Below are 13,511 nucleotides of genomic sequence, written 5' to 3'. Positions count from 1 at the left end.
GGATCGAATCTGCAACCTAAGTATGTGCCCTGATTGGGAATCGAACTTGCAACCTTTCTGGTGCACCAAGCAGCTGAGCCACCCAGCTAGAGCAGTGAATATTCTTGAAGAAACATTTTGCATCTATCTCTAGTCCCTACTTTTCAGAGTTCTTTTTTGTCTCGATTCTCCCAGATGTGTTGGCAGTTGTGGGACTGTAAAGCTTTTTAATTATTTCTATTTACTGCCTCTTTTGGATTATATAGGGAGAAAAAAAAAAGCCCTTTTCCATTAATAATTTTTTCAAGCCACTATGAGAATAGGAATTATTGAGATGACAGCAGCTTAGTCTTTGCTGATGTGCTTTAAAAGCCGCATTAGAATAATATATCTTTCAGAGGCATCTGCTCCTGCTTGGATAGGCTTCATGTTCCTATCTGCCTTGGGCTGTCAGAAAAATTAAAGGCAAACACTAAAACACAATATCACAGAATGCCCAAATCACAGAAGCCCTTTGGCTGGGTGTTACTGCTTCCTCGGGCATGCACACAATGTCAGGTTCTTTCACTGTGACATCACTGCTGGGCTTTGCAGGTGGACTGGCATTTTAGGTGCATGTGTAGTGGTCCCGGGTACCGAGGTAGGACTGCAGGATTCATCCTCAGACAGGCGGTCGCCTGCCTGCCTGCCAGGGCACAGGGGCCCACCCCCTCCAGTGAGGATTCCTGGAGCCTAGAAGCCAGGGGGCCTGTGCTCTCCCAAGTCAGAAGCCTGTGCTTACTTTTGGCCACTTAGGATCTTGTACTGCAGGGTTACTTCCCAGGCCAGAAATTTGCATCAAAAGGCCAAGAAAAATACATCCAAAAATAAACATGAAAGCCAAGACTTTGTGCCAGGAACTCCAGCCACACACATCCTGTTGGCTGCTCCTCTCGCCTCTCTCCTGGCAGTTCGGATTCTTTTAAGCCCAGCGGAAGCCTGCTTCCATGAGTGGGACCTACGTGTCTGCGCCAGGGTCTCACTCCTCTGTCCTCACGCTTTTCCGTGAAGTGACACCGTGGTTCAAATCCAGAAAGGAAGGGAGTGAAGTTATTAGGAGGAAGCTAAAATTGAAAAAAAAATTATATAGAGGAAGTCTTTTCCTATTGCCTTTGCTGCCCGAGTTTCCCTGGAGAACCAGCAGCACCAGTTTCCTCTCCGTGGTCTGAGATCCTCTTAACAGGAACAGATACAGACAGGGAATCATCGACGATGGAGATGCACTTTGCTGTCCAAATAAAGGACAGATACTCGCTGGATGTCTGAGAGCTTTGAGAGACAGAAAAAGAAGGACGTATGCCCTACCAGGTCAGAATGGATTTTTAAAAGAATTCTTTAGTGGGGAAGCATTACATGTCACAGTTTGCATTTTGGCCTGAGGAGTTATACTCGAAAGCATCTCTGGCTTCTCTAATTATGTTCCACCAGATTGGAATATGTTGCACAGCACCGACATAATTAGATCTCATTATTATTTGTGGTGTGCATGTGGGAGTGGGGGGGGGGGCAGGGGCAGCTCATCTTTTTCTGATTGTGAAGGATGTTTGCTTAGCCTGATGATCTTAAATATGTTTCTAAATGATAAACAAAGATAGTTGTTCTTAACTAGGCAGGGTCACATTTACCACATTCACTTTAAGTCGATGTGTTTATCTGGTGACCTATTTGAATGGCGTGAATTTTGGGTAGGGAAACAGGTTGAGAGTGATGGTATTTCACCCCGTGGGCGCCCAGTAGGTGTCTTGCCTGCCGCTTTCAGACTCTATGAAGTCCTTACTGTTTATGGGAATTCTGCTACATTATTGATGACTTGACGTCCTACCGGCTCCGCAGCTATGATCTCACTATTTCTCAGAAGACGATCAGGGGGTCTGAACAGATCAAGGCTCGGCTGGCAGGTGCCAGGAATGCCCAGATGCTGCCGGCAGGCCTGCTGGTGGGGTGCTGTGGGCAGCGGTCACTCCTCAGCTGATGCTCCTTTGCGTGTTTGTTTCAGGAGCGTGTAGTGGATACTCTGGTCTTCTAGGAGGTTCTGTTAGAAAAGGTTCTGAAATTCCTTCTGTGGCTGTGCATTCGCCAGCACGCTGTTGACGCCTCACACCACCCTCTCCCCTGCTTTTGTCTGGCAGTGGCCCTCATCAGTGTCTCAGCTAACATTCTGGGGGGGGCTCTGCCTGCTAAAGGGCCGCTGGACTCAATGTTACTGGATGCCACTTTGACCCTTTCATCTCTGAGGAGCTTCTGTCATATTCAACAAGCATACTTGGTTCCCCCCATGTGGAGGTGCAAGATGCACCCTATCTGTCTGGTTCACAATCTAGTGAAGACAGACAGGCATCAATACAAATCATCCTGACCGAAGGTGAACTGGAAAGCACCATGAGAAAGATCAGTGTGCTGAAGGACATGGTGGGGGGAGGGGCAGGGAGAGATTCATTTCCCCCGGGGGGATAGCATGCCATCCCAAGAGATCTGGTTCTGAATTCTTGTGTGGCTAACAAGGCTGTTTTTCAGCTTCCCTAAAGGATTGGGGTCAGTTAACCAAATTATAGCGTTGGAGCAGCCTCATCCCTAGGGACTGACCACACAGAAGAGGCTCGGCCTTCTCTCTCTGCATTCGGCCTTTGCCGCCTGAGGGTGTGGGGAGGGGGGTGGTGTGTCCTGGGGGGTTTGGTTAGGGGTCCGTCCGCCTGCCCTCTGAAGGAGTCATGTGTTGTATTTCCAAATGCCTGGCTTTGTGATTTGTTTGTTGTTCAGGCATCATCTGGAGAAATCCGCTCTAAGACTTAATGGGTCCCGCAGGCAAAGGCAGTTCTAGTTGAGAAAACTTTAAGAACTTGAGACTTTCAGAAGGAACTCGTGGTGTGGACTGGGGATATTGTTAAGCTCTTTATGTGTAGGAAGCTCTGTGGTCATGGGACTTTCCTGCTCTCATTAGGCCAAATTCCATTCCCTGCGAGGAGAGGTTAGGGCACAGTCACTGGGGCAGGGCGCTTGACACCGAGGAAGGAGCAGCAGGAAATCCTGTCACAAAGGCAGCCCTTCGGAATTCCTGCAGTCTTGCCTGATTGATCTCTCTGACCCCTCCGTTTTGAGCTGTCTAGCCCGAACAGTAGATGCAAGACAGACCTTCTAAAGGTTATTGATGTGGTCAGTGGTCTGGCTTGAAATTCTGATCTATTCTTGTTTCTGGAGGACTGTTGGAAAGCTCTCCAGCTTCCTGGGCCATCTGTCTGTAAAATAAAGATACCATTGTTTAAATCCTGCTTTTCTGACCACAGCAGTCCAAGTTAACATTGATCAATTACTTAGGTGCCTGATATATTGAAAAGTTTAGCGCCTCTCCCCTCCCTCTTTTTGGTTTGCAAATTCAAGAAGGCAGAGACACAAATTATGTGAATGGTGAAAGAAATGTATAGGGCAACAGGTCATATTGTATCAAAATATATTATTTGAAAGGCAAGAAGAACTTTTTAGTATCTTTCATCATTTATAGTTATAGTTCCCCAAACTAATTCCACGTTAGAATTACCTGGGAAGCTATTGAAAATTCCCATCTGTGGGCCCTCCCTAGACCAATGTAACCAGGATGGGGCCTGGGCATCAGTAGCTTCTTTAAAAAAATTTTTTTTCCATTACAGTTGATAGACAATGTTATATTAGTTTTAGGTGTACAATATACTGATTAGGCATTTATATACCTTATGAAATGATCACCCCCAAATTTACATGGAACTACCAAAGACCCCAGATAGCCAAGGCAATATTGAGAAAGAAGAACAAAGTTGGAGGTATCATGCTACCATATATCAAACTATACTATAAAGCAATAGTAATCAAAGCAGCATGGAACAGGCATAAAAACAGACATGTAGATCAATGGAACAGAATAGAGAGCCCAGAAATAAACCCACATTTATATGGTCAAGAATATACAATGGGATAAAGATAATCTCTTCAATAACTGGTGTTGGGAAAAGTGGACAAAAATGAAACTAGACCACTTTCTTACACCCTATGCAAGAATAAACTCAAAATGGAGTAAAGACTTAAATGTAAGAACCGAAACCATAAAACTCTTAGAAGGAAACCTGGGCAATAAACTCTTTGGCATCGCTCTTAGCAATATTTTTTTTGAATATGTCTCATTAGTAGCTTCTTAAGGCTCCCCAGATGGGTCTACTGGGCAGCCAGGCCTGAGAACTCTTGTCTCGGGGCAGTGGGCCTTGGTAATCTTCTGGGTCTCTTTGCACTTGCTGCTTCTGCATACACCTGGTTGGCATCTTTGCCTGTGTTAAGGCTCTATGACTGAATAATATGTTTGTTCCTTACTAGTCTGTATTAAACTTCTTAGTATAATTTTTCTTTTTCTTATATAGACATTCTGTTTCTGAATTGGGGTCTCTGCCAGATTTGAGTGGTAATGGCAGTCAGTACTTTAAAGATAGAGTGAATATGGTTTATTTGTGGCTTTGTGATTTGAGGTTGCTCATGTGGGTGGTCTGGTTATTGAAAGTATGAGAATAAGCTACAAAATCACCCCCAAATCCCACCATCCTACAAGCCCACATTCTCTTACCTGTCAGAGCAATGGTGTCGCCACACATCATGCATCTCCTGGAAAATGCCACTGTGCCCTGTGATAGAATGAGAGGGAACGTGGAGAGTCATATCTTAGTATTATAACGAAAGAGTACTGAACTCAGGCCCTCTGGGTTGAGAGCCCCCAGCTGCCCCTAAACTATACTTTGAGAATCACTTCTGGGGATAAATTCCCAGAAAAAGAATGACTAACTTGAAAGGAGTGAAAATTTTGATGACTCTTGATAAATATGATCACATTTATCTTCTATAGCTTTTATTGAACCTTAAAGAGTATTGGAGAATGCCTATTATATCTAGTGGTAGCCAACATAATCATTATATAGTTTTTTCGTTGTAATAGGCACCATTATTGTCATTGTGTTTTTTTGATTACTGTTGGGTGGTCGATATTTTCTTATATATTTCTTTACTGATTATATTTCCTCTGTTAGGACATGTTATACATACGTTGGCATTTATTGATTGATCTATTTGAATGCTTTACTTGATCAGACAGTAACCCTTGTTTATAATTTCTGCAAATATTTGATCTTGGTCTGTCTCTTTTTATTTTTTATAATATTTAATGTACATAAATTTTAAATGGATTAAATTCACCATAAATCTGGCTATTTTGTGATTTAAAAATTTTAAAGTTTGTTTTATAAAGATGTTATCTTATTTTTCTTTGTGGCTGATTTGAAAAATAATCTAAGATATGTGATAATGTGCCCTGTAATAATAGAATAACTTATTGAGTCCATTGGTGGATAGGTCTATGTGTGGGTCAGAAAAGAGGAATGGGACTCGACAGGTGCTTCTCATGCGACCCACGAGCCCAGGGGAGTTCATGGATCAGCTACTGAGAAACCCACAAACCTCTGATTTTTTTTAATGTTTGTGCATTTTTCTGAAAAGAGGGCCCATGGCTTTCATCCTCATCTGAAAGGGGTATGTTACCTCCCAAAAGATGGATGCCCATTTTTTTATAGAATAAAAAAAATACAGACCAGATTCTTTAGCCTGTTCCCCTTTTACATGGGCGAATTCTGGGGAATACGGACCATTTTCTCTCAGTTTAATGCATCTTTGCAGATTTCTGCTGGTGAGAATAGAGATCGAAACATAATTTTCATTGTGGCTTTAAGGCTTTGACATTGGTGTTCAGAAAATCTTTTTGTAGCAACAAAGAAATCATTAGAAAAACAGCCAAGGTCTAGGTTCAAAACAGAAATGCTTTGCAGTAAGAGATTTTACCAAAGCCTGTTTTAAAATAAGTATTTCTAATTTCTGGATCCATTGACCTTCTAAATAGAGAAAATTTTAATATTTTGCACTCAGTTCCACAATGATTGAAGTTTAATAACAGGTTTTCATGGAAGTGTGGCTTTGTGTTCTGAGTTTCATATGTGCCCTGAAAAGGTCCACATTTAATCATGCCCATATAGCTAACTGGACAACTTTAGACAATGGTACTTTTGAAAATTAGTTATTGAATGGCTCATTATTCAGAGCAAGAATTGTCTTCATTTTTTATTTTTAAATAAATTTAATTTATTGAGACTATGCATTTGGTTAAAAAACAGTTCGACTGTACAACCGGGTATATATAATGAAAGGTATGCTTTTCTCCCACCTCAGCCCCCAACCATCAGCTCCCCTCAACTCACTGTTACCACTTTCTTCTGTAGGATATTTTATGCAGAGCATTCTCTTGGTTATTAGGCAAGGCTTGTGGAGCTTACATTAACTCTCTTTTCACAACCCTTTGAGAAAGAAAAATAAGTTTTTAAAATTCTAAAAGAATCACAGTCTTCACACAAATTGGCTCCAGCAGACCTACTAGTACTAGGGTTTAGTTTACTTTCTCCTTTTGCTTTGTTATTTCATTAAATATCAACAACTTGATTCTCCTATTAGCATTTAAATCTGAGAAACTTTATTGCAAAATGTGACGATAGAACATTTTAACTAAGCATGTAATATCTTTATAGTACAATTAATTTTAATTTTTAGTTGTTAAGAACTAGTAAGTCTATTGAAAATTCAAAGTATTATACATGATTAGTAATATTAAAAATATAAGAGGTAAAGATAAAAATAGTACCGCCTTCAGTTTGAATAGAGATGTTTAGTCATTGTAGCTATGGGATATCATGTGGATACCATGCTAGTTGATAAAACATGGGTAGTTCTTTTGGCACTAATTTTCCAAGAAGTTATCCCTGTAAATAACTTCTAGATACCTTGCACATCTCCTGAGTTGATTTATATGTGTACTAACCAGGCAAGCATCCCTGGTGGTGCAGATGACCTTGTATTCACGGCCCTCGAGAATATAAATATTTATGTTGACAGTGCAGCTGTTGTGAACTGAGTTCATAAAATTGGGTTTGGGTTTTTTAATCTGGCATGTTATTCTTGTTTAATTTCATTGTGCTGGCTGTGGCCTAGTGCTATAAATCAAGGAGAATGTTTGCCCACAAAAGAAAAAGAGCTGGAATAATAATAGAGATATTGCCTTTGTTTATTAAAAATGTTTCTTCATTTGGGTACCTGTCTTCTTTCGGCTTTTATTTCCTTGGATCTTATCATTATTTTTATGCTATTTTCTTAAACAGATCTTCGATGATTTAAGTAAGAGATAGCATAAAGCTTCCTTTCATGAAATACAAGAATGAAAGGGGCATGATAAAAAGAAACCCATTTTTCTAATACATAAATGTGGCACAAATATATTCAAATTCAAGCAGTACAGACAAGGCCGACTACATAATTTGTGGGGCCTGGTGAAAAATAGAAATGTAAAGTCCCTTGTTCCCCCCAGAGAGAGAAAAAGTGTTATTAACAGTACTAAAATATAAAGCCTTTCCCTTTCTTCTGCATTCTCTATCTCAACTCATGTTTCTTATTTGCTATTTAATATGTCTTTCTAAGTAGAAAAATGAAAAAATTAAATTATTAGCATACTAGTACATTTGCTGTTTATCTTTCTATGGTGCAATGCCAATTTTAAATGCAAATAAAAGAATCTGTGACTTGTATGTCATAATGACATAATTTGTGTTTCCTAGCCCCATACATGTATACATATTTCATTCTTACCAGAACAGTAGAAACGGGACACAGAACTAATAGAACTGTATATTTCAGTTCCTGATGCACATGCCTGCTACCGATACTTTCTACCTTCAGCTTACAGTTGAGTAAGGAAGGACTGAAAGGAAAAGCTCTGTGGGTTGCTGGCTTTCTTTGTTCTTTATGTCATTATTTTCAGTGTAAGTGGTTGGTTAATCCAGGGAAGTAACATTAATAAGACAGGATGTGATAGAGTTCCTTTGCCAATACCATGCCTTTCTTTGTGTGTTCCAAGCAAGTTCTGATTAGTACAGAATATGGGGCCCCTGTGGCTGCCAGCACCTGGATTAGCTCATTGGAAGGTGTACTTGCTTGGAGTCATGCTGAACTCCCATGATCATGAGTCCACCAGAATTCTGTCCTCACGAGGCAATGTGGGTGCCATGTGTAAATGGGGTGTCAGGGAACGTGGCTTTTGCCCTATCTCCTCTGCTCACACACCCTCAATGTCCATATGGACTTTACTTAAAAAACACAAGTTCAAAGATAAAATTATTAAGGATTTCAAGATAGTGACAGCAGAGCATTAAACTCAGTGCCCAGGGCACAGGTTTCACGCCCAAGAAGCCAGCCCTGAGGATAGAAACGCATGTGGTCTATTCCAGTCATTGTAACCACATCAGCTAAGTCCCCAGGGAAGTGACTCTGTCTCACCTCCACCAACCTCTCTGCTGACTGCAGCCACCTGAGTAAGTCCAGGTGCTAACAGAAGAACTAACACAGGCACCCAGAATTGTGAGAAATAATGCATAGCCATTGTTTGAAGCTATGACATTTTGGGATAGTTTGTAATAAGCAATAACTATATAGCAGCATATATATTATATACTCTCACAAATGGAATTATGTTATTCATGTTGTTTGTATCTTGCTTCCCCCACACCCCCCACCCCCCATTTAGTGTGTCTTAGAGATCCTTCCTTGTCAGACCACTCAGATTAACCACATTATGCTGCAGTGTTTTCCGTTGGCTGGATGGCTATAATTTATTCAACCTATTCCCTGACTGACAAACAAGTGTTGATTTTTATTCTTATGAACAGTGCTACAGTGGATATTCTTGTACATATATCTTGATGTACTTTTATGGAGTAAGTTCTTACCTATGGCATTACATGGACATTGTCTGAAATTTGAAGTCTGATGAATATTTTCTAATTACACTCAGAAAGTCTGCACCAATGTACCCTCCCCAACAGTGTGTGAGGACAGCTGTTTGGACACGTCTTTACCAGTGGGCAATTTCAAACTTGGAAAATTTTGCCAGGAAGAAGAGACATCTTATTGTTATTTTGTTTCTCCAATCATGAGTGAGGTTGAGCATCTTTTAAACTATTTCTGGGCAGTTGTATTTGTTTTTGTCTGTGACTGGCTGGTTCATATCCTCTGTCCAGTGGTTCATTAGGTTGTAGCTACAGTTTACAATGTGATAGGAGCGCTTTGTAAATTAAAGACACGTGTCATTTTGCCATGGGTATTAAAATATCTTCCCAAGTTTACTTTTTGAGATATATTTTGTGATTAGGCACTTAGGACTGGAGAGACATTTTTCCTGACGCGTCTCGTGATTTTCTTCCTCAAGACTTTCCTTCACTAACCTTTCCCCTCTAATCTCTTTTCCTGGAACTATGCCCCAGTTACAAATCCCTAAGGACATATTACTCTCAAGCAAAACTTTTAAAAAGGTGTTGCGTTGTCGACTACGTCTCCTGGAAACTTTGCTTCTGGGGAGATGCTACTTCAGGAGGCTGGTCCCAAATGAGTCAGCTTCTAGGTCTGTTTGCTACAAAATACAGTTCCCAGCAATAATTCATTCTTATCTATTTGGGAGAAACTAAAAGGAAGAATGCATTTTTAAATTATGTCTCATGCTGTTTTTCTTGGCCAGATCAATGGTCCGCCATTCAGTACTTGGCCCCTCATGCTCCTTACAGACCAGAGCCTTTTAGTTAGACTGTCTTGCCGGGTTGAAGCTAAAAACCCTGGATGCAGAGATGAAGTAATTCTGCTTTAGTGCCTGGATCTCATCATTCCCAGGTGCTCCAAGCATTGCCCTTCAGTGGTTCTAGAAAAGCAGGATATAACCATGTGTGAGAAACGGCAGAGGCAGCGTAGAAAGCCTCAGGGAAGGAGACTGACAGGAGTATCTAAGACTGGGTATGTATGGAAGTAGAGGAAGGGAACTCCTCTTAATTAAAACCTTGATTTGGGGACTTAGGCTAACGTGTTGGTGAACGGGGCTGGTAAACAGCAAAACAGAGTCGGCGAGATCCTCTTCCGGTAAAGCTCGGAAACCTCTTTAAATGCACAGCACCTCCCTGGGAAATGGATGTTTATTTGTAAAAAAAACAAAAACCCGGACAAACAGCTTTAACCTCTACGAGAAATGAGAAGCTCTTCCCAAGATGGGTTTTCAATAAAGGGAAATACTCTTGCTTTAAACGGCAGAAATTTCTTTTGGAAGAAATGTTAACATGGCTATCCCATTTTGTCTCAGGGAAGGTATTGTTTTTGTCTTCCTCTGTGTCATCCTACAGGTTTCTGATTTTATTGTGGGCTTAGCTGGCTGGTGTCCTCAGAGGCTTCTGAGCTGTGTGCGAGTTTTTGCCCCCACACTAACTAGCACCACTGTGTTCCAGAGCCTGTAGCTTTCTGTGTCCCCTTGCTCCAGATTGCCAGCTCTGAATTTTCATCGAAGTCAATACTCTTGCCTCTACAAACCCCTCCTTTTCGCCTTCTCCTGGTGCCTTTTCTCTGTCAAAGGCTGGGGACAGTGTAGCCATGCTTTCTAGCACTAAGAGTAAAAGGTGCTAGGAGTGACTATGCACGCTGGTAGCTGTGTCGCCCACCAGCTGTGATGTGTCACGTTCGCTTGGTGGCTTAGGTGACCGAGCTGCAGCACTTACGTCTGGTCAGATTGATGAGGAGATTGGCATAAGAGACCTCTGGACTAGTGGTGCGCCACTGCAGCGATTTCAATCTTTATAAAACATGACTTCTCAATTGTTCGCCAAGCTGCAAACATGTTTCAAAATCTGCAAGTTGATTAATAAATAGAGGGGGCAGTTTCTAGGGTGGAAAGTGTATGGCATGGTTGTCAGACAAGCTTGAGGCTAAATGAGATTTTACTGCTTCCTGGCTGTGTAGTATTGGGACAGATGTTCGTACCCCAGTTAACTGACTTATAAAATGAGATAAAATATAGCTTGCGTGGTAGTAGTGTCTGAGATATGATAATTACATATATTTAATGGAATTAAATATATACCTTGATATTAACTTAAACATGTTTTATAAATGTAATTCATTAGAATGCATTCTCAATATTCATGGTAAATTAATCTTTTACCCTTGAGATATAAGTAAATATGCAATTATAGATTTCTAAGAAAAAACCCATGCACTCATATGATAAAATCTCGTTGTTATCCATTGCCAGTTCAGAAGTTGGATTCTCAGTGGCAGTGGAAGATTGGGTCATTAAAGAACTGGCCAGTTTTTCATTCCTCTAAAGTTTTCATTTTCAAATTGGAATGTGGGTTCAGGGCTGGAGAGAATGAGGTTGAACATCACTTTGCTAAACTCTCCCTGGTCTTGAATGAGGGTGATATTTCTGGCCACTCCAGAACTTCTGAATAGAAGTGGGAGATGAGGTAACTCCTGACCCATTGCAATGGAAATATACTCTCCATGCAATAAAAGATGTCCCATCTTGGCATAGATTCAGGCTTATTTTGAAAACATGCAAATTGATAAAGAACAGAGAATGTTGGCAACAACGATTTTTCATAGTAGCATCCTTTGGGTGCCCCAAACTTATCTTGTATGGGTGCGCACACCCACTTCTGCCTACCTACGTTTAGTTCTATGTTAGTTAATATCACTTCTAAGCGATACACCAGAGTAAACTGAAGGGAGACTTTGGTCTCTGTTCTTTGAAGTGAGAGTTGTAGCTCTCAGCTATCCAATTGTAGCTCTTTTTTTCCATGATGTCTCAGATGTGAGACGCAGTGTGAAACTCATAGCCCAGATCTTCCTTTCTGATGATGTGATTAAACATGCTCTGTTTGGGTGTTGCTAGGTAGACGAGAATAATAACACGGCTCGGGTTAGAAGGGTATTGTCCTGAGGTGTGGCGTCCTTTTGACTTCCTCCCCCAAATGGGGCGCTTCCTGCTTTCCAGCTGAATGGTGAGTCATGTGAACAGACGTGAGGATGTGACACAGGACATCAGTCAGGCTATAATTATTTGAATGGCATGGATGACAAATCTGCATTCTGCACGTATCCCATCCAGGTAAAGCCAGGAAAAGCAAGAAGGACTGGAAATAGCTCATGGCCACATGGCAGCATCTTTGGTGCTAGTCACTCAGTGCTTTCAACATCTACTAGTAAAACTGTCACATCAAAGTAGTAATGCTTACCAGCATTCTCACTGCAAATCTGAATGTTCGGATGCTTGTTTCTATTTCTTGTGATTTCTGGCAACTGAGAAGCATTTTAAGAGTTAAATCTGAGTGAGAGTTTCATGACATATGCTTGAGAGAGACCTGTGTATGGCACATAGAAACGTGCTGGGGAAACCACCATGTGGGAACTGTCCCTGGGGAAGGAGAACATGAGCATTAGCATCCATTATATGTCAAGAGCCGTGGCAAGTACTTACGTGTCTTACTTTGTTTAATCCTAACCATGACCTCTATGAGGTAATAATAATAAACATAAAATTAGCTATGTGCCTAATGCTTATTGTAGGCTTGTCATTATGTTAAGTAAGCACCATCTATACATGGTCTCATTTAATCTTCCTAACAACGCTGGCCGGTGGGGATTATTATCCTATTTTATAAGTAAAAACTCTGAGATTTGGAGAGATTAAGGAACGTGCCTATGGGAAGATGGCTAGTAAAGTGAAGGAGTTTGGATTGAAAGTAGTCTTGCCTGACTTGAAACCTCATGATATGTACCATGCTGTTTCTCTCTCTTACTGTCCGAGGATCAAGCACTGTCAGTACAAACCAGCCAACCAACCAAATGAACAAACCAATAGACAAATAAACCAACAAAAAAACAAAGCAAACCCCACTTTCAACCTCCTCTAATGGAATGTATGTGAGAAAACTTTTTATATTCACTTGGAGAACAAATATGGATTAGTGCTCCGTTCTCACCAACACTTATGAAGAAATTAGAACCTGTAATGAGTTAAATTCAACAAACATGAAGTGCCTACTGTGTTAGTCATGCTTCTTATGACACCCTGAGGTGAAAATCAAGAGATACTTAAGAAAAGAATATCCTCTTACACAAGCAAGCTACTGTTCTTATTTTAGCCCCTCATGATATTACATATCATTTCTTATAAGAAGGGCCTGTTGGAGGGTTTTTCCTCTGGTTTTCTGAGAGGTGAGATGTATTTTTTTCCTCTGTACAAATCATGATGTGAAAGAACATCCTCCTAAAGTCTTTCTTCCCCATTTCAATCTCAGCACACTGCACAGGGAGATCAAAGTCATGGTAATGGCCCCTCACATCAAGATGATGAAATAATCCAACCTCTGAATGCCCTGGGAGATCAGGGTGAAAGATAACCTATCATTTCCCACCTTTGTTTCCACTGCAATTTGTTTTCATTCCAAAGTGATTGACTTAGATAAAATGAAGTAAGATAATATACTATGCGTCAGCTCTTGGGTATTTGATTTATGACCAAAAGGAAAAAAGAATCCAGAGGCAGCTTTGTTTAAGGATATCTCATGTGTGGTAGAGAG

At 40.8% G+C, this 13,511-nt stretch overlaps 1 protein-coding gene across 3 annotated transcripts in view; it reads left to right on the top strand.

Annotated features, from left to right (window-relative positions):
* The window catches only part of RAPGEF4 (Rap guanine nucleotide exchange factor 4), a 260,265-nt gene that overhangs the window by 61,679 nt on the left and 185,075 nt on the right, over nt 1–13,511 (top strand). Inside the window, exon 1 of one of the 3 annotated variants that reach the window (XM_070422745.1) lies at nt 1,091–1,326. The exons of the other annotated variants lie outside the window; for them this stretch is intronic. Within the exon in view, the coding sequence (XP_070278846.1) occupies nt 1,315–1,326 (12 nt within the window). The 5' untranslated portion in view covers nt 1,091–1,314. Of the gene's footprint in view, nt 1–1,090; nt 1,327–13,511 lie in introns of those variants that run through there. 3 annotated transcript variants of the gene reach the window in all.

The sequence above is a fragment of the Myotis yumanensis genome, unplaced genomic scaffold (genome assembly GCF_028538775.1).
Source record: "Myotis yumanensis isolate MYYU_CA2020_CCGP unplaced genomic scaffold, mMyoYum1.0.hap1 SCAF_8, whole genome shotgun sequence".
In the NCBI taxonomy this organism is placed as follows: domain Eukaryota; kingdom Metazoa; phylum Chordata; class Mammalia; order Chiroptera; family Vespertilionidae; genus Myotis; species Myotis yumanensis.
Note: the sequence above shows the minus strand (reverse complement) of the source record. Positions and strands in the feature narration are given on the sequence as shown.